The sequence below is a fragment of the Lepisosteus oculatus genome, chromosome 20, assembly GCF_040954835.1.
Source record: "Lepisosteus oculatus isolate fLepOcu1 chromosome 20, fLepOcu1.hap2, whole genome shotgun sequence".
Classification (NCBI taxonomy): Eukaryota; Metazoa; Chordata; class Actinopteri; order Semionotiformes; family Lepisosteidae; genus Lepisosteus; species Lepisosteus oculatus.
In genome coordinates this window covers 14,713,190-14,736,599 of record NC_090715.1, presented here as the reverse complement: position 1 = coordinate 14,736,599, position 23,410 = coordinate 14,713,190, and the positions used below count along the sequence as shown (strand labels likewise).

The following is a 23,410-nucleotide window of genomic DNA, read 5'->3' as shown; positions in this document are numbered from 1 at the left end:
CTGAGATGTTTGAAAGAAGAACCGTAAATAAATCAGGATAATACTTTGAAGCATCATTCTGCGTAAGACTAAAGGCTGCATAGAGAACAAGAAGAGTGGTGTGAGTGTTTGTGTCTGAGTGCACACTGTGATGGACCGGTGTCCTGTCCAGGATTTACCTTTCCTTTCACCTGTTGCTTGCCAGGATCGGCTCCGGCTCGCCCGCAACCCTGCATTGGATGAAACAGTTAGAAAATGGATGGATAGTGTATAAAGTAGACGGATGTTTATACAATACATGTGGAGTATATTTACTATACTGTACATAGAGGAGAAATATGATCACAACTGCAGGAGAAAGATGCTCAAATGCAGTATTCGCAACACCCTGATTTACAAATCCAGCACTCTAGTGGAGTGCAATTAGAAAACCTTTAAGGGAATTAGGGTAGTTTGAGAAAGGTAGACAAGATTTTCGAATTAGCACATTGATTATAAAAAATATCAGACTATTTCATTTAACACAAAAGTTAGGAAAATTAATTGTAAACGATAAAACACTTAAAAGTCCAGAATCTAAATAAATTAGCAATAAAGAGTAAATATATAATAGATCATCAAATTTCATTTTCAGAAGGCAGAAGAAGAATGCTTGCTGATTTTTATTTAATTTCCTAGTTTAAATTAGCTTTTGATTTAATAAATGATGAGCAGGAGAAGGAAGATATGATAATGCAAAATTAGGAATAAAGGAAGCGATTTCTTTGGTAACAAAGTTATTATTCATTCTGTGTGCCTGCTGGATCTTTATCAAAGGTGATTAATACTGTTCTAGAAACAGGCAGCACTTCTGAAATCTACAAAGTCAAAGCAGAGTTGACTAATGAAGACTTCAGTTCTGTGCCTTTTCAGGGGATATGTCCTTTCACCAATACATAAATTAAAGATGCATGACAAATCAAGGAAAGGAACCAACATTTCTGAACTCTTCTTTCTGCCGCAAGTTGTTTCAGGTCACCTTCATATATACAGTTGAACAAGGTCTCTTCTGTAAAAGCTTTGATTTTCATTCTGTAGACAATCCTATTAGAGAACAAAGAGCACTCAGTAGTTCCATGCAAACTTTTCAAAAAGACCATGAGAAATATTAAGATTAAAACATCTTAAACATTTAAATAAGATCAATTAAAAAGATGATGCAGTAATGTTCAATTACATACTGTAACGTCGAGAATGTTTGTGAAAACAATCAGAATAGCAATAAAACCACCAGGACCAGTGTTCTATACATTCAACCGATCACTTAATTGATCTGTTGCTTAAACAAGAGTTCCTGATCTTTTTATAACAGGTGATTTAGAGTGACCTATTAGTGTAACAGATTTGGACCTCTCCAAGGTTTAAAATATCTGGTTTAGAGAAATGACTTCTGTTCATGGTCCAGAATTTGTTTGCAGAATGCTGCTGTATCCCTTTCGTTCAGTCATGCTTGTTTTTATTGATCAAGATACAAAATTATCTGACTATATAACATTTTTAATTTTTTAGCACAAAAAGTGTTAAATTGAGTTACAAGGTAGACTACAAATACTAAAGTCTTCCGAATAATTATACTGTACGTACAGTACCTGCTTTTTAATGTGGAATTAAAATGAATACTTTCAGCACTGTGACTACTTTGTGCACACTGTCTAGTAGGCTGCTTAAACATAATGCCTTCTGGGATTCAACAATCCATTCTGAAATTTTATCAGTGTCTGTATTATCCCAGCTCATGACTGTCCACACAATATTCATCATTGAACTATTTTGTTCAACTGAACACAGAACATTCATTGACCAACACAAACTAATGACAGGATGTACACAAAAATGCTCCTTGCAGGCTTGTTCATACTTTCCTTTAGATTTTACAACAATACGTGGTGTTATAAATAGTAAAATATAAGAAGTTTAAGTTTGATGCAGAATTAAATCATCATCATTATGTACAGTATACACTGCTGTGTAAAACATTTTAGATATAATCCAGAATTATGATACAGTATATGCACTCAATGTGCTCAAAGCCTACATGATTCTGCTGAAATAACAGATTTATTGATGAAGCATATTTGGCTAAGAAGCTTGTCATGTATATGCAAACTATTTATAAGCAGCCAGTACGCGTTGTGGTATCTTATCCATCAGATTTACCAAGCAATGTTACCACTCTTTAAGGTGATCCCTGCCACCTAATCCCTGTTAAATTAAGTTAAATTAAATTAAGTTAAATCTGCTTTTTATGTTACAAATTGCAGGTCTATCAAAATCAACGGTTATTTTAAATGAAATAAGATTTTCAGAAGATCACCACAGAAATGTGTTTCTGCATTTAGTAGAAAATGCACTGACTTAAAATAACAGAACAACGCAGGGTGTTCAAGCAAAAATTATTTTATGCTGAACTTGATTGAAAACTTTGTTCCGTAGTGGATGGTAGTCAGGAAGCTGTGAATGAGACTTTGGCAGTATGTCATTTTGAAAAATGAGGATTATTTTATGCGCCTTCTATATCTAATCTAATCCTTACTTTCTCCTACCTGTACGATAATGGTTTCTCTGCTTATTGTGAGCTTTTGCAAATGCCTTGGACACAGCCAATCAGACAGAGTAAGAAATTGCTTCACCCTTAAGGGGAACTCTAGAGAGGCTGGAGTGGAAGTTTGCTTGGATGCTGCTGTTAAAACCCCTCCACTTGTGGATATTACCATACTGTAGGGTCTTTAATGACAAAGTAGTCGGGATCTTGGTCTGACGTCTCAGATGGATTTTGGGAGCTCCTCCAGCACAGTGCCTATGGTAACTATAGTGAAGTTCTGAATGGGTTTGGAAATTGTGGTCCAGGGGAAGGGCACCTCCTACTGGTCTACTTAAAGTTACAACCTGGATTTCACTGGAGGTCCCATCCTTGCACTGATCAGGCACAACTGAGCTCAGACTACAAGGTACCGGCATGGCTATCATATGACGGACTTTGTTCCATTTATTTCAAGGTGGCATGTTCTGTTGTCTTTTTCTCTCCCCTGCCCCTGTAGTTTTTAATGATGTATGAGACCAATTAAGTAGGTTTTCATGTTACTCTGCTTTATCAATCTTATAATCTACCTGTAATTTTGCTTTTATTTTGAGATGTTCTTTTGTTTTATACAAAATATAATTACTGCCTTCATCTGTATGACTGTAATTGAGGTTTTGATGAACGTGTCCATCTACTGTACTGAAATTTAATTGTATTTTTTAGATTTGAACCTCTCCACGATACTGTAGAAAAGAGGCTGAAACCTGTTTTAATCATGCATTGCCCCTCCCCTGCCCTTTACCTCAGCCCCTTTCAGACTGCTGACCATAAGGTTTAGAGCAGCCTGCAAAACACAACTGGATTAGTTTCAGTGCTGCTGTTAAGTGGAGCATGCTCTGAAGCTAGCTTATCGTGACACACTCTAGTAAGCACAGGGCTTGCTCTAGACAGCAATCAAGTGAAGAAGGAAGCCAATTCCTCCTTATTCTGCCCACAGGGTATTACATTTTAATTGAGCTTACTGCCTGGGTGTTCTAAGAGTGTTTCACTTGGAGGAGACCATGCAACACAGGCATATGTATCCACTACATTGGTGGTGTGGATTATACAGATTCTGGTTTTTGTATATTTGTGTACTGCATGTAGTAAAGGTTGTGGATGTGATGTGGCTGTGTCTGAAAGTTAGCACAGACACTGCACATGAGTCCAGTACTGCTGCATAGGTCCTGCGGGACACAGGGAATCTTATCCCAGGCATGAAATGCTACCATAGCCCATGTTAGAGGAAAGTTAAAAAAATAAATTTTGCTTCCTGGAAAGTCAGATGTGTGCCTGCTTTGATGTTATTAAGTAAAGCTGCATGTCAGAACTCCTGAATATAATAAAACAAGGCTAATCAGCAGACCTAGCTCTAATAGATTTGCATGAGTGATTTAATGCTTCAGACACAACTGGGTATTTTCAGGTATATGTGGTATATATGGAGACATTTCTGCACATAAAATAATTGGCATATGGCAATCTAATCTTAAGAAGTTTTGTGTTAACTTGTTGAAACATTTGAATTGTTAAGAATCAAATGTTGTGGTGGTGTGTTCGCCTTTAAGATGGGCCTTGTCTTGAATTAGATTTCTCTGGAGCTGATTAAATCTGAGATGTATGAGAAATAGTCTTCCATACAGTACCTTATCAAAGCTGCCCTGTCTCATAACCTAGGAGCACTATATAACAAATTGAACTTGGAATTTTAGGATTAGGTACAGCTGAACAGACGACAAACTCCTCAAAATGTCAAAGAACATAAGTTCTGTCAGCAGCAGGATTGTAAATGAACATTAGATTGATACACTGTACAGGACATGCGATATCGTATGAAATAAGTGGAAACTGCAATAGCTGGAAATTGCTGATGATATAAGCTTCTCGCTTAATCTGTCACCTTTCTGGTAACTACCGGGGGGCTAAGAGATCAATCAGGTGGCATTACCACAGTGCTGTAAAATCAAGGAAGTCATAATTATAGGAAATAAGAACTGAGCTATTGTTATCAAGCTTCAGATTACTGAAGTCAGGCATAATTTTCATTGTATCAATTCTCAATAACATGAAAAAATAATAAGGCTCTGTATCTTTAACTCGGGAAGGAGAAGTTAATGTGAGTGCCCTCATGAAAGATAGTGTGAGATAATTGTTCACCCTAGGCTATAAAATGCAATATAATTAAAATAATCCTCAGGTCCTCAGACAGGTAAAAGTACAAAAAAAGAAACTTTCAATTTTAATTTAAAGGAGATAAATGTTCCTAACATAATCTGGGAAATTAATGGTCATTAACTTTTATCACTGCCTATCTTCTCATAATAAATGTAGTGTGGTTGCTGAGTCAGACACCAGAGATAAAGCAGAGGAAACATAGTCAAGCAAAGAAAATCCTATAATTCTTTTGAGTTTGATGTTTTGATGGACAACTGCGTAACAGCATGGACATAACTGTTGTGGTGACATTTTTAATTAGTAGCGCTCTGAATCATGGCTGTTACTATTATTATCATTGCTTTGGAAAAATTATAAATGCAAAAACAAGACCAGTTTATTATTTATAGGAACTTGCTCTTTCAGTTTACCCGATCTACCTCGTTGTTTTGTGAAACGCATAAACCAGTTGCCTGCATGCTAATTGTAAACAGAACAGTTTTCTGGTGTCCTCAATAAATTCCACTTTATGGTCACATTATCTTAGCTCCAAGAACCATTCCCCCCTTAGTTCAACTTGTGAAGTAATTTGTTATTTCTGTTTTATCTGATGTGTATGCAGTGGTGCTAATGGTGCATAATTGCGGTCTCACACAACCCAGGTGGGTGCAACACCTCAGTTAAAATTAAGAGCAGTTTTCACCTCATCACCCAGAGCTTGGTCACTCTTGGGCTGCAATGTGTGGTCAGAGCTCAGTGGCAAGCCCAGGCTGCAGCTGATTTCCCTGCACAGGACCTTGGAGAGCTACAGCTTGCTCTGTAACAGTGAAGACCCTGGTGGCCCTCATGTTTTAAGCTGACTTCCTTCTGATCTGTCTCCTGTCCACAGATGCAAGTAGAGACAACCGACTTGAGTGGGAAGATTGTGGAAGGCCCAGTGGCCCTGGACGTGTTTGTTATTGACCAGAACGACAACAGGCCCATTTTCAAGGAGGGCCCATATGTCGGTCAGGTGCTGGAGGGCTCCCCTACAGGTAAGAGGCTTTTCGTATTAGAAAAGGGTGGAAGGGAGAGGATGACAGCACGGGCAGGTGGCAATGGCAGGAGGTTTGATTGATATAATGTGTGGTTTGCCGTCTAGCATCCCAGAGTCTTCGTATTATACAGTACTCTAAAGTCTGGTCAGGTGTTCAGTGGGAGGCTATATCACCACACAGAGGTTACCATCCATAGATGCATGTTCCCTGTGTGAGCCCATTCATCACTAGTATGTTTACTCTAAATAATGCCCCTCTCTCCCACTAAGAGTAGTCACCTTATCTGACTGTCATGACTCAGTTGATTCATTGTTTACTGATTTATCAGTGAATCAAAAGTGACAGCATTTTTTGATTAGCTCAAAATGGCTGCTGCCAAGAACACACCCTTATACTTTCTACTTATATATCAAGGATAAATGTGTGATTTGGAAAAAGACCTGTATGAAAAAAATCATCAAAACCCATCACCTGCAAGTGACTTGATTTCTGATTGTATCAGAAAGTGATATAACACTAGGTATAATGCTAGTGAGGAATCCTACATCAGTACTGGAGCAAAACTTAAACTGCTAAAATGCCCGCCCTGAGAGGATGTCACCGGTCACATGCCTCATCTTTAACGTTGAGAAGGAAGTAGTTTTTGTGCAAAGATTAAAATGCTAATGGTAGAGGCTTAACACAGTTTTCTACAAAGGCAGATCAGATTTTATCATGTGATACATAGAGATTCTGTTTCACTTAATATTGAAGAGGCTGTACATAATTTGGGGAATTGTTGTGCCCTGAGCCTGAGCTTTGTGGAGGTTTGAAAGTTATCAGGCTGTGTTAGGGCATTTCCAAGTTTTGCTTATGACATCAAGGTCACAAGATTTGGTTGCCATCTTGGATTAGGCAATAAACACTTGAACAAGTTCTTCGAAACTGTAAGACCAGCCCAAACCCACTTACTATAATAAAGTCTTGTTGGTAGAGTTTTCCAAACTAATGAAACTTCCTATAGACCCGGAACTCATGTACTGTAGATCTACAGTGAACATGGAAATGAAATTGATTGGTCATGCAACCATATCAGGTAGTGTGCCTCCAATGCAAGGGTACAGCTGTTCCTCGGTTTTCTTCTTTAACACCAATAACAGAACAGATCCAAAACGTGCTGCACAATGTTTCCTCATGTCCAAGATGCCGACTTCTTCAGGCCAGTAGACTGCCCTTTCATGTCAGGTATCCTCACAAGACTATTTCAAACAAATTGCTACAGTACATAAAAAAGACATACAGTAGCCACCATGAGACATTCAAGTTAATGTATATTAAGTGCCTCATATTTCTGCACATTGTAGCACTTTTGTCGAGCAGTGATGGGGCACCCAGCAGACAAGCAGTGGAGCATGTGATGTCAGTACCGGGAGAGTATGCTGGGATAGATGGGAACTTGTCAGGGATAGTTGGGAACTATCAGGGACATTGTTAACTCCTGGGACTTGGGTGAAAGGAGAGGGGTTTGTGTGCATGGTGTTGAGTGTATGCGTGTGGCTGTCCCATGATTTCTCATCCTGGTCTGTGACTTTGGTTCCCACCCTGACGTTCCTGGCTTCTATCACTAAGGACCCCCACCTTCACTGCCCATACAGTGTGGCTTGCTCTTGTTGAGTAGTGAGAATAGCCTTTTTAAGGACTACAAAATGATGCTGTTCTCTTTCATAAAAGAGTCTTTCTCTTCCTACTGTTCTCTGTTATTGTTCTGTTTGTTCTGATTTACTATACATTAAAAGCACAGTTCTATAGGCTCCTAAATAATTGTGTGATTGTAGAATGTGGGGAGATATAGTTCACTGCCCCCCCAAAAGAGTTAATTGGTCTAAGGATTTTGCATTCATATAAGACATTTAATGAGAAAAATCTCATGAACCTCAATAACAAGTGCAGATGGCATTATGGTTACTGTGGAACACAAATAACAACGCTTTTGTTTCTATGCACTTTGTTTTTGCTGTGTTTCTATGAAATGACCTTGCCTGTGACTGCTGAACTTTTATTTTGCATGTGACCTCTGTCATATGCAAGTCTTCTCAGAACTCCTAACAGTGCGTAGAGGGTCATAGTTATAATTACATAATTTTAGGAACCATATGTGCTCTCTTGAAAATTGTCCTTATTCTTTATCTTTGACTTATTAAAGTTGTAACAAAAACACTTGTATCTCCTTTCAAGATGCAGACAGGGTTATAATTATTATGCAACACGTAGAGAAATCCTTAGGTCTCCTATCAAAAATTCTCCTTGTTCATGACCTTTGACATCCCTCAAATTTTAAATGCAAAACTGTATTATAACAGCAGGGGTTGGTCATTTAGGATGGCTACTTATTTAGTTGAATGAAAACCATTACACTGTTAGATGAGTAGTTTATTGAAAAGTAAAATCAATAATATATATGCAATAGAGTCATTTAAAAGTTGTTCCATCATTTTCAGTCAGTATTTCTGATGTGCAAATGCAAAGAAAAGATAAAAGACATGCTGTGTCCTTGTTTTTGCTTCACAAATTAAATTGCAAGACCTTTGTAAGACAGAAATCCACACTCTTGTCAGTTGCAGTAAAGCAGAAGTCAGGTCACCAAGTGTTGATTCAATGACTTCCTGAGTGCACTTAGGAGCATTTGAAGAAGAGAGAGTCTGCACTCAACCACAGATTCTGATTTTTTTAGATTTCCAGAACCTGTTATTTGGGTACAAAGGGAGTGCAGTTTTAATCTTAATACTGTTTTTTTCCTATTTCACATTTTTAAAGTGGGTATACAGTACCTGTATGTACATATACACAGCATATTCTGTACTGTATATGTATATGTATACAAATAGTTCATTCCTCATAACTCATAAATTTGCTGCAAAACATTCATACAGTACAAGTTTATTTTTGCACAAGTATTCTATAATTGAAAATTTTGTGTTGAATGGTGATCTCAATGAGCATGGTTTCAAAGTGAAATAGGTTAAGAGTCAGGAATACCCAAAGAATTGTAGCTATATCTGTTAAAATGCCAGTGCATGTAATGCCAAATACAACAGGCCAGCAGCCATATCACCCTGCAACTCACACCTGGCAACCCACTGAAGCTCAGCAGGTGTGAGCCTGGTCAGTACCTGGATGGGAGACCACCTGGGAAAAACTAAGGTTGCCACTGGAAGAGGTGTTAGTGGGGCCAGCAGGGGGCGCTCACCCTGCGGCTCATGTGGGTCCTAATGCCCCAGTATAGTGACGGGGACACTATACTGTAAACAGGCGCCGTCCTTCAGATGAGACGTAAAATCGAGGTCCTGACTCTCTGTGGTCATTAAAAATCCCAGGGCGTTTTTCGAAAAGAGTAGGGGTGTAACCCCGGCGTCCTGGCCAAATTTCCCATCGGCCTTTATCAATCATGGCCTCCTAATAATCCCCCTCTATGAATTGGCTTCATCACTCTGCTCTCCTCCCCACTGATAGCTGATGTGTGGTGAGCGTTCTGGCTCACTATGGCTGCCGTCGCATCATCCAGGTGGGGCTGCACATTGGTGGTGGTGGAGGGGAGTCCCCACTACCTGTAAAGCGCTTTGAGTGGAGTGTCCAGAAAAGTGCTATATAAGTGTAAGCAATTATTATTATTGTTAACAGTTTGAAAAGCTTAACCCCTGTATTTCAATATTTTGCTTGTAGGCCAATTTAAGCAACATTTCCATTTAAGGCAATGCAGTGTATAGAGCCATGTAGTATATGCAAGAAAAAAGATGTGAAGATAACTTTGAAATATCCCTTTTTCTCAATTTCATTTCTGTCCTAAAACACACCCGTGCCATCATCGTCCTCTACGGGTTTGGGTACTATATATACTTTAGTAAGATGATCTCTACTTTACAGCCCATTTAGAAACCCTACCCTAGATAATATCCAGATGTTGTTTTGTAGATACCATACATATAGAATAATAATGTTGAGGTTAGTTTATGCAAAAACACATTTATGTAGTCAAGCAAGAGATACTTTAATATTCTCCCTCATTACCCTCCAGTATGTCTGTTTTTAATTTTTCACATTAAATGTTTTCAGCTTGAGTAAACCCCTGAGTAATTTTTTAAGGTTTGTGATAATTTTTTTAAAAATAACTTTTAAACAGATGATCAAAATGCTTTGTCTTAAACCACAAAATCTTTAGATGGCTTACATTTATTTTCATTGCTATCATCATGTCTGTATTTTGTGATCTATTTATCAAGAATAATATATGGAGACGCTTTTAGAAATCATTTCCAGCTTGAAGGACTGCTTATCAATCTTCCATGCTCTTATTTGGCACACCGCTATTCAAAGAATATTATAACCGCAATTTTGAAACACTTAAAAGTAGCCTTGGGTAAATGTGCCCATGAGTTAATACGGCACCTTTTAGTTGGGCGGCTCAAACGCCCAATTTTTTTTCTCAGCCCTACAGGAAGTGAGGCCTTTTATTGTCTGTAAAACTATGTTTTTGTTTTGTTTTTGTTGCTTTCATGAACTACAGCAATAAGAAAATCACTGAGACGTGTGATTGTCAGTAGTAAAACCCTTGGAGCCTTATGCTGGCATTTTCCTTTTTTCATCCTTGAGCAACCTTACAGCTTCACAGTGATCTCGGTTTTCTCTGGCACTATTCATATAAAACTTTCTGTGGCTCCAGCCGTTGCTTGGCAACCTTAAACATCAGTAGGCATTTAAAGAAATAGAGCAGGATACCCTCACTGACACCACAATCGCCGATGTGAATTATTTGTGCTTCTCTGTGAATCCCACGACAGATGCTTATATAATGACACTGCAACCTTAATGTGTCATCTGAAAATACTGTAAATAAATACGGCACATAGATAGGTTTTCCACTTATACAGTATACAGAATATGCACTGTGTATGGGGGTAGCGTTGAGTAGTGGTTAAAACTCTTTACTCTTAACTTCTGCCCAATCTAGGGGGCTAAGATTAGTCAGCTGAATGCTGCAGGGAAGGGAGATAATGATGTCTAATAAGTCTCTAGACATCATTAAGAACTTTAAATTACATGTAAAAAGTATATTTATCATATATACAAGAGGACGGCATGGTGGTGGAGTAGTTAGCATTGCTGCCTCACGGCACTGGGGACTTGGGTTCAATTCTGGCCCTGGGGTGCTGTCTGTATAGGGTCTCAAATGTTATCCCCTTGTTTGTGTGAGTTTCCTCTGGATCCCCAGTCTCCCCCCATAGTCCATAGTCCCATAGTTGCTTGCTGGGATAGGGTCTGATTCCCCTGCCTGCCATCCAGGATTTCATGAAGCGGTTAGAAAATGAAAAGACAAATATACAAGAAAAACAGGACACCAAAACTGTTGCACACAAATTGAGTAGGGGGGTACAGTATCTATGATAAAAAAAGAAAGCCAAAATGTCTACTTATGAGGCTATTAATTAAGTAATTTCATAATGTGACAAGGAAAGAACTGTAAACAGTATCTACTGCAATGATGTTATGTTGACCTATATTTGCTTTTGATTGAGTTTAGTAAACTAGATTTATGAAGTCTGATATCTACTAAATTGAATTTGCCTGGGAGGCTTAATTAAATTATTGGAAATCTTCCTGGAAAGTAGTATGATCCAAGGAGTATCTGAATATCTTCACCACAGTAACCTGACAATACTTGAGTCCCCTGCTTTCTGTTCAAATTGCTCTAATTCATTATCATTTCAAATAACTTATGTGTAAATATTCTCTCTGTTTTTGTGCAAATGAGAATGCTTTTTCCTTGTGATTAATGAGGATGTGTGTATTTCACAGTTACATACTGTTGGAACTCACTAAAGTAAACATTTAAGCCTGCTGCCACCCTATATTATACAGTAACTGTTCCTCAATTTATGAACACCCAGTTTGTTCATTTTAATTAATTTTAACAATTTGTGCATTTCCATACCTGTTTGTGGCAATTATGAAGAGGTTTTTGCTACAACAATGGCACACCTTTCATGACAGAACAGAAAACACCATCCTCATAGTGTGAGCTCCCACTAAGAACGCAAGTCTGCCTTCTTAGAACTTTTACACATTTTATTTATCGTCAAGTAGGTAGCTGTGCCTGCATGCACAGGCTGCAAAGAAACAGGTAAAGGTTCATTCCTGTAACGAACAGTTCTTTCCGGACCCTATGCGGACGACACAGTCCGACGGAGTGGGGAAACACTGGGGAAACGTCATGCAGGAATACGGGGCAGAAGACAGGGGGGCGTGTCCAAGGTGCGCTGGTGCACGGGGGAGGTGTGGCCGAGGCGAACAATCCAAAAGAGTAATCCTTAGAGTGTCCAAAAACACACGAGAAAGTCCAAAACCAGGAGATCCATCAAAACACGAAGTTAAAACCACGAAGGCTGGGTCGGAACCGGCGGACGGGGAACGGGAACGGAGGTTAAAACCTTAATGGGACCAGGCGCTTCCAGGTCCCGGACTCGCATGATATGGAAATCAGATGCAGAGCCCGGATGAGCGTCAGCGCCTGGCTTTTAAGGTGGGCTGGGAACGGGAAACAGGTGCAGAGAATAAAGTCTTAAGTGAAAGGGCTGGAGCACCCTTAAGGAGGGGGAAATAATATTGTGACAATTCCATGCTGGAAGGTAAAGAAAAGGTATAACTGAAGAAGGCTCCACAGCATTGTACACACCTTTACCTGATTTAGATCTCTAGCTGACTAATCTTATCTCCCAACCTACACTTGGTAGCAATCAGCAAATTGTGTGCCTCCATTTACAGAATCCTGGTCACCGTCCGCTAGTGACATAATGCAGGCTTAACCCATGATCTTAGAGCTCAGGTAAATACTTTTAGTGGCTGAGAGTCACTCAGAACTCCCCCTTATTTCAAGAGTTTAATTGGGCTTTTTTTTGCCAGACAACTGCAGTATAGCTTGATGATGTTTAAAAGACACCTGGATCCCAATTGAAGTTGTCAACCAACTGATATCTGAAATGTTAGCCCTGTTTAGACTCTCTATATTTTCAGTCCTGGAAACTTAAGGTTACATAAACCCATGTACTGTATGCGTGAATTTCTTCTGATATTATTAAAGTTAATTTATTCTAGTCATAGAGATTCGGATATTGGTTTGTTTATAAGACAATAACTAACTTAATGTATCCAGTCTATGAATAGTTTTTATCACAGTGATGTAACATCTTACAGATATTTCCAAAAGATTGCATTCTAATCAAAATATTTTAAGGTCTTTTCTTGTATTTGCAGAACTTCTGTGTATGTAAAATTTGTTTTCATAGTGTACTGTTGCATTTAGTCCTTCTTCTGACCTCAAAGGCGATAACAATAGAAACTAAGGATGCGAGCTTTGCAAGCGTTGAGTGTCTCTTTGAAGGTGATCAGGGGTAAATGGGAATCCAAGCTGCCTCTTGCTTATTGTCTTTCATACCCAAGTAATCAGAAACAAAAGTAACAGTCTGGGTCTCATGCAATCATTAATCATTGCCTTGAACTCCTCATCATCCAATTGGAGTAACACTAAAATCAACATTTCAATTCTTCTCTGATGCTGGTAATCAGAGTGACAGGAACTATTTCATTATTGCATTCATATGTGATTAGAAAGATCCAGGTAGTCTGTGCATTCATAGTGTTTAAGAATACTGTATATATTTAACTGCAGCAAAATACAATACTTTTTTGTCTTTCTGATGAATGTAATTTACAGGATGACGATTTTGGATGATAGACACATTGCAGATGCTAATTGCAAGAAGACGTGGGGGGTTGATGCTCAATTTTCAAGGTTTCATTGGACAACCAATATTTTATGCAGAAGCAATTAATGGAGTAAATCCTATAGTAATTTATTTAACCAGAACTGGATTCAGAAATACATTTCTTGACTATGTACTAAAATAGCAGCTACAGTATATTAATTGCTTGGAAAAAAAGCACACAAAAATAGCAAAATAAGGAGAGAATAAATTAACTTGGCTCCCAAACAGCAGATCTGTGTTCAGCATAATTGAGTGAATGTAATAACTGAACACATGAAATGACATGCTCAAGCCTGCTGGCTACACAGCTTCATCTGGAATGTATTCTGAGTGTGAAAAGAAACTTCTGATTGCAAATAATTCACAAAGTTATCATCAGGAAAATGACTTTTTTGGGGGAAGCAGGTGCACGGGCATTTTATTAACCAGTCTTGACACAGGTACATCCATTGTGCTGATTAGCCTCTGTCAACAACAGGGGGGTCTATTGTAAAATGCATACAGAATGTGGCCACTAATAGAAGCAGTCCTGCAGAGCATAACTGCCATAATGTAGGAATAACTCTGAGATCTCGATGCCACATGTCATTCGAGCTCATCCCACAGATATAAAACAGGGTTCAAGTTTGGCTTGTAGGTCGTCCATGGAATATGTGTCACATTCCCACCTTGCATTGTTACATGAGCAGCATTGAGACATGCTATTCTACTGGATTTTTGTCAGGTTTAGGAGGAAAGACAGCAACTGAGGTTTCAGGACATGATCTGTGTAGCCCCATGTAGGTTTCTGTAGTTATTAGACTATCACATTTGTTCTTCTCTATTGATTGGTCTATGCTACATAACATTGAGCTTATTGTTCCTCCTCAAGTCAGTCTAGATGAATCCTTTATTCATTACTGAAATGGATTAAGCTCCACAGCTTGCAAGTCTACTACTTTGTTGCTCCAACATATGAATGGCATGAAGCATTGTTCTTTTGATCAGCAGGGCATATTGGTTCTTGTGTTTTTCTCTCTTGATGTTCACCAGGCCTGACATTGAACAGGATGAAATGCATCACTGCCTGTGGCCAATGAGCTCCATCACTACTGAGACGATTTAGTGTTTATGCAACAGTCACTCAACTGTATTGCGGTCAATTAATCAGAATGACGTCGAAAACATTCAATCAATAGCCAAAGTCCATATGCTCTATCTTTGCATAATCATACATGCATAGAATGATAATTTTCTCTTGATGCTCAGTATATGTCACAGCATATGGCAGATCAGCTGCTGCTAGACGTCATTCTGCATTTGGATACATAAGGATCATTTTTCAACCAGACAAAAACAATGTCTCTTTCTTTCTGGAGCTCTGCATAGTTGTACCGTTTGCTGCCTGTGCTTTTGCTGTTGTATCTTGTTTTGATGTAAACTGAACTCGCTCTCTGTTTCTGTTTTGTTTGGTATTTTATGTCTGCACAAAGTTCAAAAGATTTAGACCACTTACCATAAGTTCAAATGCAATAGAACTACGTTTTATTTTATTCCCACTGCTAATGACCTCCTTTATTTGGACAATTGATTGTATATTTATGTATATTTTTCTTTTTCATCATGCATATCCAGTATGTCTCTTATTTGTTGATGAGTTTATGTTGTATTAAATGTATTGCGTGTTACATCTTTCACTTGTGTGCAAAGCAAATTTCCCATCTGGGACAATAAAAGGAAGAATGTACAGTACAATAAGTAAGAAAAGACTTGCAGGGATCTTTGTGATTCAGGCAGTACAAAACCCCCTCTTGCACTGATTGTTAACACCCAAGGACTTTATTGAGAAATTATTGGGATTCTGGCATCACTGGACACACTGGTCAGAGGTGGCTGAAATGTTGAGATAATGAAGTTCCATAAACTTTTTGTGCATGCTATACCTGTACGTATCTCATTTTGATATTTTAGTCTTTTCCTTGCCTCTGTCTGGCACCCTCTCTGCCCACTCCCTCTCCTTGTGCAGTCTCTGGCTTGCCTCCTGCTCCCCGCCTTTATCAGAATTCCTCACCAGCCATCTCTGTGCCTTTATCGGATTGCCCTGGTGGAGAGTCCGGTCAGGGGGAGGCAGGCACGTGGCTTTCCATCTGCTTTTACAGGCAGGTTGTGATGAGCCCTGCTACTTTATTGGCAACTGCTGGTCGCAGTGATGTCAGGCCAGAGTGGGGGGAAGCAAGTAAAACAGCAGAAGCTAGCATGGATGGTAATGGGTCATTGAGTCGCCTGTCAGTTGCAGCTTTTGCTTCGAAGCTGCAAGCAAACAAGCCAGAAAAGCCAAAAGTGAAGAACAGCCTCTCCAGTCACCCAGAATGAAGTTGTAGAAGGGAAGTTTAGTTGTTGAATTAATACAGTGCCCTTTTATGGGAAAAGGGAGTACTGTATACATCGCTTCTGCTTGATTTTTCTGTTGTTTTTCTTTCAAATGTAAGCTTCTGTGTGTCGTTTCATGCGTTCTCTGCTTTTCCCTTTGTCTGTGAGTCACAGACTAAAGCAATTGTCAGCCCAAAGTTACTTTAACTTCTCCAAGCAGATAGGATCAGAATGCCAACTTGCAAATATGTAGAAAATTCAGAAAGAAAAGTGTGGCTTGAAACATGTAGGGAGTCATAGGTCTTTATAACACTTTGTTAATCTTTTAATCAGTCAAAAATTGGGAACTTTCATTCATAATTGTGTGCTATTGTACGCAGACTTAATTGTTTTTGTAGATTCTTCAAATGCTTCTAACTGGAACTGATTGGGGATGAGTTGGAATGCATATGATATCTCAGTTTAACAAAGCCTTTTTCAAGTTATTTGTGATTGTATCTGTGCTAATTATGACTCAAATATTCAGCATTTCTTCTGGTTCAGTGAAAGTCTCTACCATCATGTCCATTTGCCCATAGGGAAGCTCGTTTTATAAAATCAATAGAACTGTTTACCTCGAGACAAAGCAAGCAGATAATGTAGAAACTGAAGTACAGTATGTGGCATTATGAAAGGCCATATTTATACTAATGAAGGAGGATTGAGGACACACTTGGGAAAGTTGAAATTAAAGGGGCACGGACTCAGAAAATTACTGCCTTTTTAAATCTTGTTACTCAGTGTTAAATAAGTTGATTATTTTATTTTGAGTACATGAAAATATTTTTTGGCATTGTTTATGATTGACATCGACACACTGGAGTAAATTTAATGTTACGTAAGCACTAAATGCCTCATTAGGGAGAGGGTTGATTGGGCTTAGGTAAGGAGGTGATTTTCTCTATTGAATCTCACATCTTGAGAAAATAAAGAAAGAAATACACATTAAGTAACTACAGTAGTCCCACTTATGACAAGAACAGAGTCTTTGTGCCATTTGTATTTTGAAGATTAGACCAAGTCAGTGCACTGTTGCTCACAGACTGGGATGTTTATATCCAGTCATTTCTAACCTAGCAAGATGTTACAGCTGCTGTAAACACAGTCCATCAGTACTTGGAGGCCATGAGTCACAACACCTTGACAAAATCAATGCAAGTGTGATGATCTGGCCAGGAGGGCTGCTACTGTACCTAACTTCTCTTTAGTGGCGCCAGCCTGGTCACACAGTCTAATTCCAAACTTGCCACCCTTCCTGAATTCCAATGTTGAAGCAAGACCATTCCTGCAGGGCAATACACATCCTCATGCTGCTTGTGTCAGATAGATAAGAATGTGACAGTTATGCTGGTCCCCTGTGTATACTGTATCTGTGGGATGGGATGAGATGAAGTGTGGCATCCAGGACTCAGACACCAGTGAAGTCAGCTGCATTAGAGGAATGGGACAGAATCCCACAAGACTGTCCCTACAACCTGGTGCAAAGCATCCATTTTAAAAGTACAGCTTGTAATCTGAAGCTTACATCAGTGGCCAGACACAATACTAGCTTGGGATTTTCAAGATAATGACGAGTTTTAATCAGGATAATGAATTAACCTACCATATGTCATGTCTGTTCATTAAAATGTCAGCATACCTGACATTTCCAAAAGAGTTTCCTGATCATTTTCTCTTTTTGTTGTAGTTCTAAGTGGTTCCCAATAAATACATCCTCAAACTTTTATTAAAACTAAAGTTTTTCCTATACTTCAGGTTTTCATTTTATTTCATTTTTCCTATATTTGCCTTGTCTCTGACAGCTTACCCAGGATTTAGAGACATATTTTACTTAAACTAAAATTATAAAGCCTGCCCAAAAATTCACAAACATTGTGGGTAGCGCATGTCTAGGATTTCACCCCCCTTGTCACATCAGATTTCAGTTTTGGACCTTTGGCGAAGAACATGATAATTCAGCTTCAACTTGAACTAGAAAAAGAATAGTTTACAGTAATATAGTAAATAACAAAGTGAATTGTATTTGTTCACGCATTCTCTAGGGCGTTGTTAATTTTGTTTGTCCTACTCTAGAGGTGTTACTGCCCTCAGATGTTATTTATTATCATTTTCACTGACCAGAAGGACCCATGGGAATGATGTTCATGCTTCTACAGTTTACAGGAGGCAGAAAGCAATCATTCAGCTACACACAAGTCATTAATGGTACACACAGATGCTAGGGACTGGCTGTCAAAGATATCCTATAAAACCCTAAATCCCTAAATCTGAATTCTGCTCTATTATTCTCCATAATTCAGAAGATGTCCTGTATTTTCCCTGAAACTGTCACTGCTGATGTACTTTATTTTTCATGTGTTTAACTATATCAGCCTCTGTAGATCCACAGTTTGGTATATCAGCTTACAGCCTGTTTTCCCTGAATTCGCTCTGTTGAACATAAATAACCAAAGGTGCAAGGTCATGTTTAAAAAGGTCTCAAAATCGATACCAAATTGCTAAGGAAAACCCTGGCTTGGCCCCCAGTGGTACAGATACAGATTGATCTTAAAAAGCGTTTAGACTTTGATTGATACTAATGCTGCAGAGTAATTTGTTGCGCACTGGTGACTTGTCTCTTCTGTTACACTTTCAAGGAAGAGCTAGCATAGATTTAGAAATCACTTGGAGATTTCCGTGGTTTGACTCCCTGTTCCAGTCCTGTGTAGGGAAAAGACCACTCCCAACAAAAGCCCTAAACCTGACTGTGATTAAGAAGGCAGGAGGAGTAAAAGTCTCAAAAGGTAGAGAGGAATTTTGTATTGGATTTTGTCTATGTAACAAAAGAATTTTGGACAACAGCTCCTAACAAGATTATTCTTCTTTTATAGAATATAGTTTTCCCATACCCTTTGGAGAGAAAAGAGTCTTAAAAAAGATACAAAAGGTGTTCAAAAGTAGCTCAAATAACTACTTTAAAAGTATGTTTAAACGTTAGCCAGCTGTGACGAGGAGTCTTTCAACGGAGGCTCACCTTTGGCTGAGCTCCACTTTGGTTAGCTGGGCTTGAGTAGGGCAGGATATCATCAGCTTGATGCCTATCAATCAACAGTCGCCCTTGTGAACCTGCCACACGGCTGTGAGTTTGCAGTGCTTCGGCTGCCTTGCTCCTCTACTCCATGCTAGCTCAGCATCAGTGACTGTGAACTGTATTAGATTGAAAATGTCTTCATCCAGCACACCAGTGCTTCTTTAAGGGAACTGTGTGAAGTTGCTATTGCTCATTGGCTTTTGTGAGGTTTGTAGCAGTGAGCCAAGATAACAATTGGAAGTTCCCATTTGGGAGATTACATACAGTATATGAAGAAATGGTGGTTTTGTATAATAAACAACATTGCAATCTTTTGATAAGCAAGCCAAGAAGAGCAATGGGGGTATGCAGTACATATTGCATTCTTTCTCATCTAATCAGACATGGATTTAACAGAGTATGCCTGTAAGTTATATTGAAGTCCCAGGATGCCTGGCTGAAAGAAAACTGGACAATTGAGTAAAACCCAGAGCAGATGGCAACTCCAGTCACCATTACAGTTGCCACCTGCTGCTTAATATCTTAGGGATCTGTGTTAGAGCATACTGGTCTCTTTCGCCTGCAATACTGTGGGTATTGCCTGGATTCTAACTTAAAAATATAAGTGTACAGATTTTCCATTTTTCTCCATATGTGCTGCCCCCGAAAGCATATGGATTGCAAATTGTCCTGTCCTCAGCAATGACTCATCACTAGAACCTATACATGCTGTACTATTCTAACACTTAGTGACTTAGTGGCATACTACAGTATATGCAGTTACTTTTTGGACAGTTACAAGTTAAGTTTTTTTTTCTTTTGGATTCTGCTCTCATATAGATGTCAGAGCTATGTTAGCATGGTTTACAATGATACAAGGAAAATAATTAAAGGCGCATAAAAGAACCAGACTACATAGTAATGTCTGGCAGAGCAGAGTTTCACAACCCAGGCTCAGGAGGACTGCTGTGTCTTCTGAAACTTGGATTGAACAGTCTGCTGCTTCTTACAGTCAGTTTCAGCTACTGAATAGTAAGAGACGTTAGGGGAAACAATTTGCCTAGTGCTCAAGTCTTGCTTTCAGAATTTCTGAAATGGGTCTACCCAGCAATGTGAACACTTACAAAATGAGAGATGGGGTCTTCCATCAGCTGTGCATATAATTAGTCATGCTATGGGACTGTGATCAATTTAAGTTGAGAGATTTGTTGCAATATTTCTTGGAATTAAAAATGTATTTATATGTAAACCAGTTAATTTCTGAAACAGAGACCTGAATGTGGAAAATGTGAAAAAAAATCAAATAGTTGGTCCAATCAAGCATTCAATTAGCTTAATTGATCAAGAACTCAGTTGGAACAAAAACCAGAAGCTATAGGGGTTGAAATGTTGTTTGCAAAAAAAATAAAATCTAACAGACCTGGATCAATTTCTGCTTAATATAACCAAGACTTGTCCTCGGTTTATAGATTGTCTATAGATTTCTTTGTTCAGCTTATCCTACCAGGTATCGTACTCTGAGCAGCATCACAAAACTAAAAAAAAATCCTAAATATTTGTGTGAAAAAGTGAAAGATACAGTACAGCATAAGACATATCAATTGCCAATCTTACAATTTCGAAACAATTTGGAAGTCATAAGATTTTTAAGGCAGAAAGGACTTAAGCTTTAGGTACTAAGGCAAAGCTTAAGAAGTTGAAAGAAGTAAGCTTTAGGTGCTATAGTAATTATTATATATTTATACTGTATAGGTTTAATTATATATTTATATAATATGGATGCTTCTTTGATAATTCATGTTTACTATCAGGCAATGAAAATCTCCCTAATCATTTGGATTTAAAATATGCACTAAAAACAGGCTTGTTTGCATTTACTGTACTGCTTACTGATGTAAACTTTGTTTGTCTATATATGTGTGATCATAATATATAATGGAGTCCTGAAATGTGAAAGGTGTGAGGTCTGTCACTAGATAGCAGTGAGGGATGCATTAGATGTCCTGAGCATTTTGGGAAGACTGCAGTTCCTTTGTTCTTGACAGCATGTGCTTTGTCTCCTGACATATTCTGTTAAGCACCTTGGCAAAGCACTCCATTACATAATACTGAACGAACATCAAGATATAAATATGTTGGTCCCTGTTGGAGCCCTGCTGAAGGTTCCGGGAAGGTGCCTTCTTGCATAAACAGAGCAGAAAGAACTCATTAGGGGTGAATAATGTCAGTGTTGCTCTTCCCTCTGAGGAATGCCAGTCCCTGCTGAGGATCTCCATGTCTTCAGTCAGTTGAGCCACCTGGGGTTTCCATGGGTGTGGTGTTTAGCAAAACGGACTTCGCCTTATACCAGCCATTCACATGGATAAAAATAGTGCTCTACTGTAGGTCTTAAGCCCTTTTCTCAGGCTGGATTCACACAGGTAGAAAAAAGAAAGGAAAGATACACTGTAGGACAACTATACCAGCCTACAAAGTCTTCACCATTGTGCCGCTATGGTGATTTTATTTCATTGCAGTAGCAGCGTAGCTATTTATTTTAGTTATTAAAATTAAATTAAAAAAACAAGGGGAGGGGCAACCATTAATCTTAAAACCTGACTATTCTTGAAAATGCTTCAGGTTAGCCTTCACAGTAGAATAAACAGTGTTGATGAATCAGACACTCCTATAGTATGTTAGAAAAATATTGTATTGGCGAGTCTTCTTAGACATTCATATTTTCACAGTTATAATTGCTGCATTTTTTGGTTGACTCCTTGGGATTTTCCTTACATAATTGTATGGAAAGGCTGTAATGCGTAATATTACAATGTTATAATTTAGGAAAATATTTTAATTGTGAGTACAATAACGCGAGGAAGTTCATGATATTTGCAGGTTTATTTGATTATTTTATACTTTCTCGGGTGTAGTCTCATTTGATCCGGTCACTTACATATACAGTAGATGACACTACAGTAGTGCACAATATTCTCAATTAAAAGTGTTCTTTCATTACTAAGTGTGCATTAATGTGAAGAAGAAACGTTAGTCTGAAGGGTGGTAAAAAGGTCACTAAGTTTTGCAACTTAAGATGAGGAAAGAAAAATAATATGTACAAGCACACCACAATGAATTTTTAATAAAAGCATTCTAGTGTTCAGAAAAGCAATTGGACTACACAGGGCACTGGTGAAATGAAATCGAAAGCAGTCAACCTAAGATTTCACAAAGGTTGCTGAATAAATCTTGAAAGCAATTATAATAAATATAGATCTGTAAATTCCAAACCTTCAGTCTTTGAATTGCATTTCCCTCTATTAGTTGGCAGCCAGTGCGTTGGTTTGATGTGGACCTAGGGGAAACAAGTAATAAGGAAACCTGGTCCAGGTGTATAAAGCTCTAAGTATTCATTGCTTTTTTGTGTAGGTTTCTTCCTTTTTATCTGTAGCCACATTGTAATGTCCAGCCCCAGAAAGTACATTTCTGACAGCCGTCCGGAGACCGCTACTTGGTGATTGGAGTTCAGTTTTATTTAGTAAGAGGGAGGATGCCTCAATTACCAAAGGCAGTCCTAATAAACTTTTTCAAACCAAAGTTTGACAGTTGAATCCAGGCGAGTGACAGACTTTATTCCAGTCAGGCACATTACAGAACATACCACCTCCACCCTTGGAGGAAGGGAAATTGCTGATGTGAAATTTGCAAAGAAACTTCCTTTTTCGTTCACACCAAGTTCATTTGAAATTATCTTTCCTGTATACATCGTTTGGATTGTAATAGAAAGAAGCTCCCTTGCAGTTGTTGTAAGTTCTGTGCTTCAGTCAAGGTAACATTGCTGCTGGTTGGATATAAATTAAAATGAAGAATTTCAATATTTTAATTTAAGTTACTTTGCAGTTTACTACACTTGGACCTGAAGCGTTATACTATTGGTATTTGTCACAGCCTGGCTCATTGCTAGTAAATGCCAGTAGAGCCTCTTGTTACTGCTCTGCAAATGTGAGAAGGCAAGGTTGTGACTGTGTGCCTAGGACAGCCAGACCTTGGCAGCGCTACAGTGCTTTCAGCTGATCTGCAGGAGCTGTTGCTCGAAATACATGGCAAGTTTAGCAATGCCCACTGAAATATGAGCATGCTTTTAAAACACGACGTAAGAGCGGAAGATGTGAAAATGAACTTGCCATAATTTCTTCAATGAAATGATGAAAGGCTTCAGCACTTAATAAAATAATGACTTTTCAAGTAATGTTTTCACTTAGGCAGCAGTAAGCCACTTGGAAATTAATGTGATCTTCATGTTTGCTCAATGAATGGGTATGTATGCTGAGTTCCGGAGGAGTGCCATGTTTATTGATCAATTATGTAAATATTAAATTAGAGACTGAGGCTCTTAATGCTTGCTTTACTCCTCTGATTCAGTTCATTC

General features: G+C 38.6%; 1 protein-coding gene across 1 annotated transcript in view; it reads left to right on the top strand.

The window, feature by feature from the left end:
• The window catches only part of cdh13 (cadherin 13, H-cadherin (heart)), a 415,446-nt gene that overhangs the window by 194,445 nt on the left and 197,591 nt on the right, over positions 1 to 23,410 (top strand). The window contains exon 6 of the mRNA XM_015368155.2: positions 5,622 to 5,766. Coding sequence (XP_015223641.1) covers positions 5,622 to 5,766 — 145 coding nt within the window. The remainder of the gene's footprint in view (positions 1 to 5,621; positions 5,767 to 23,410) is intronic.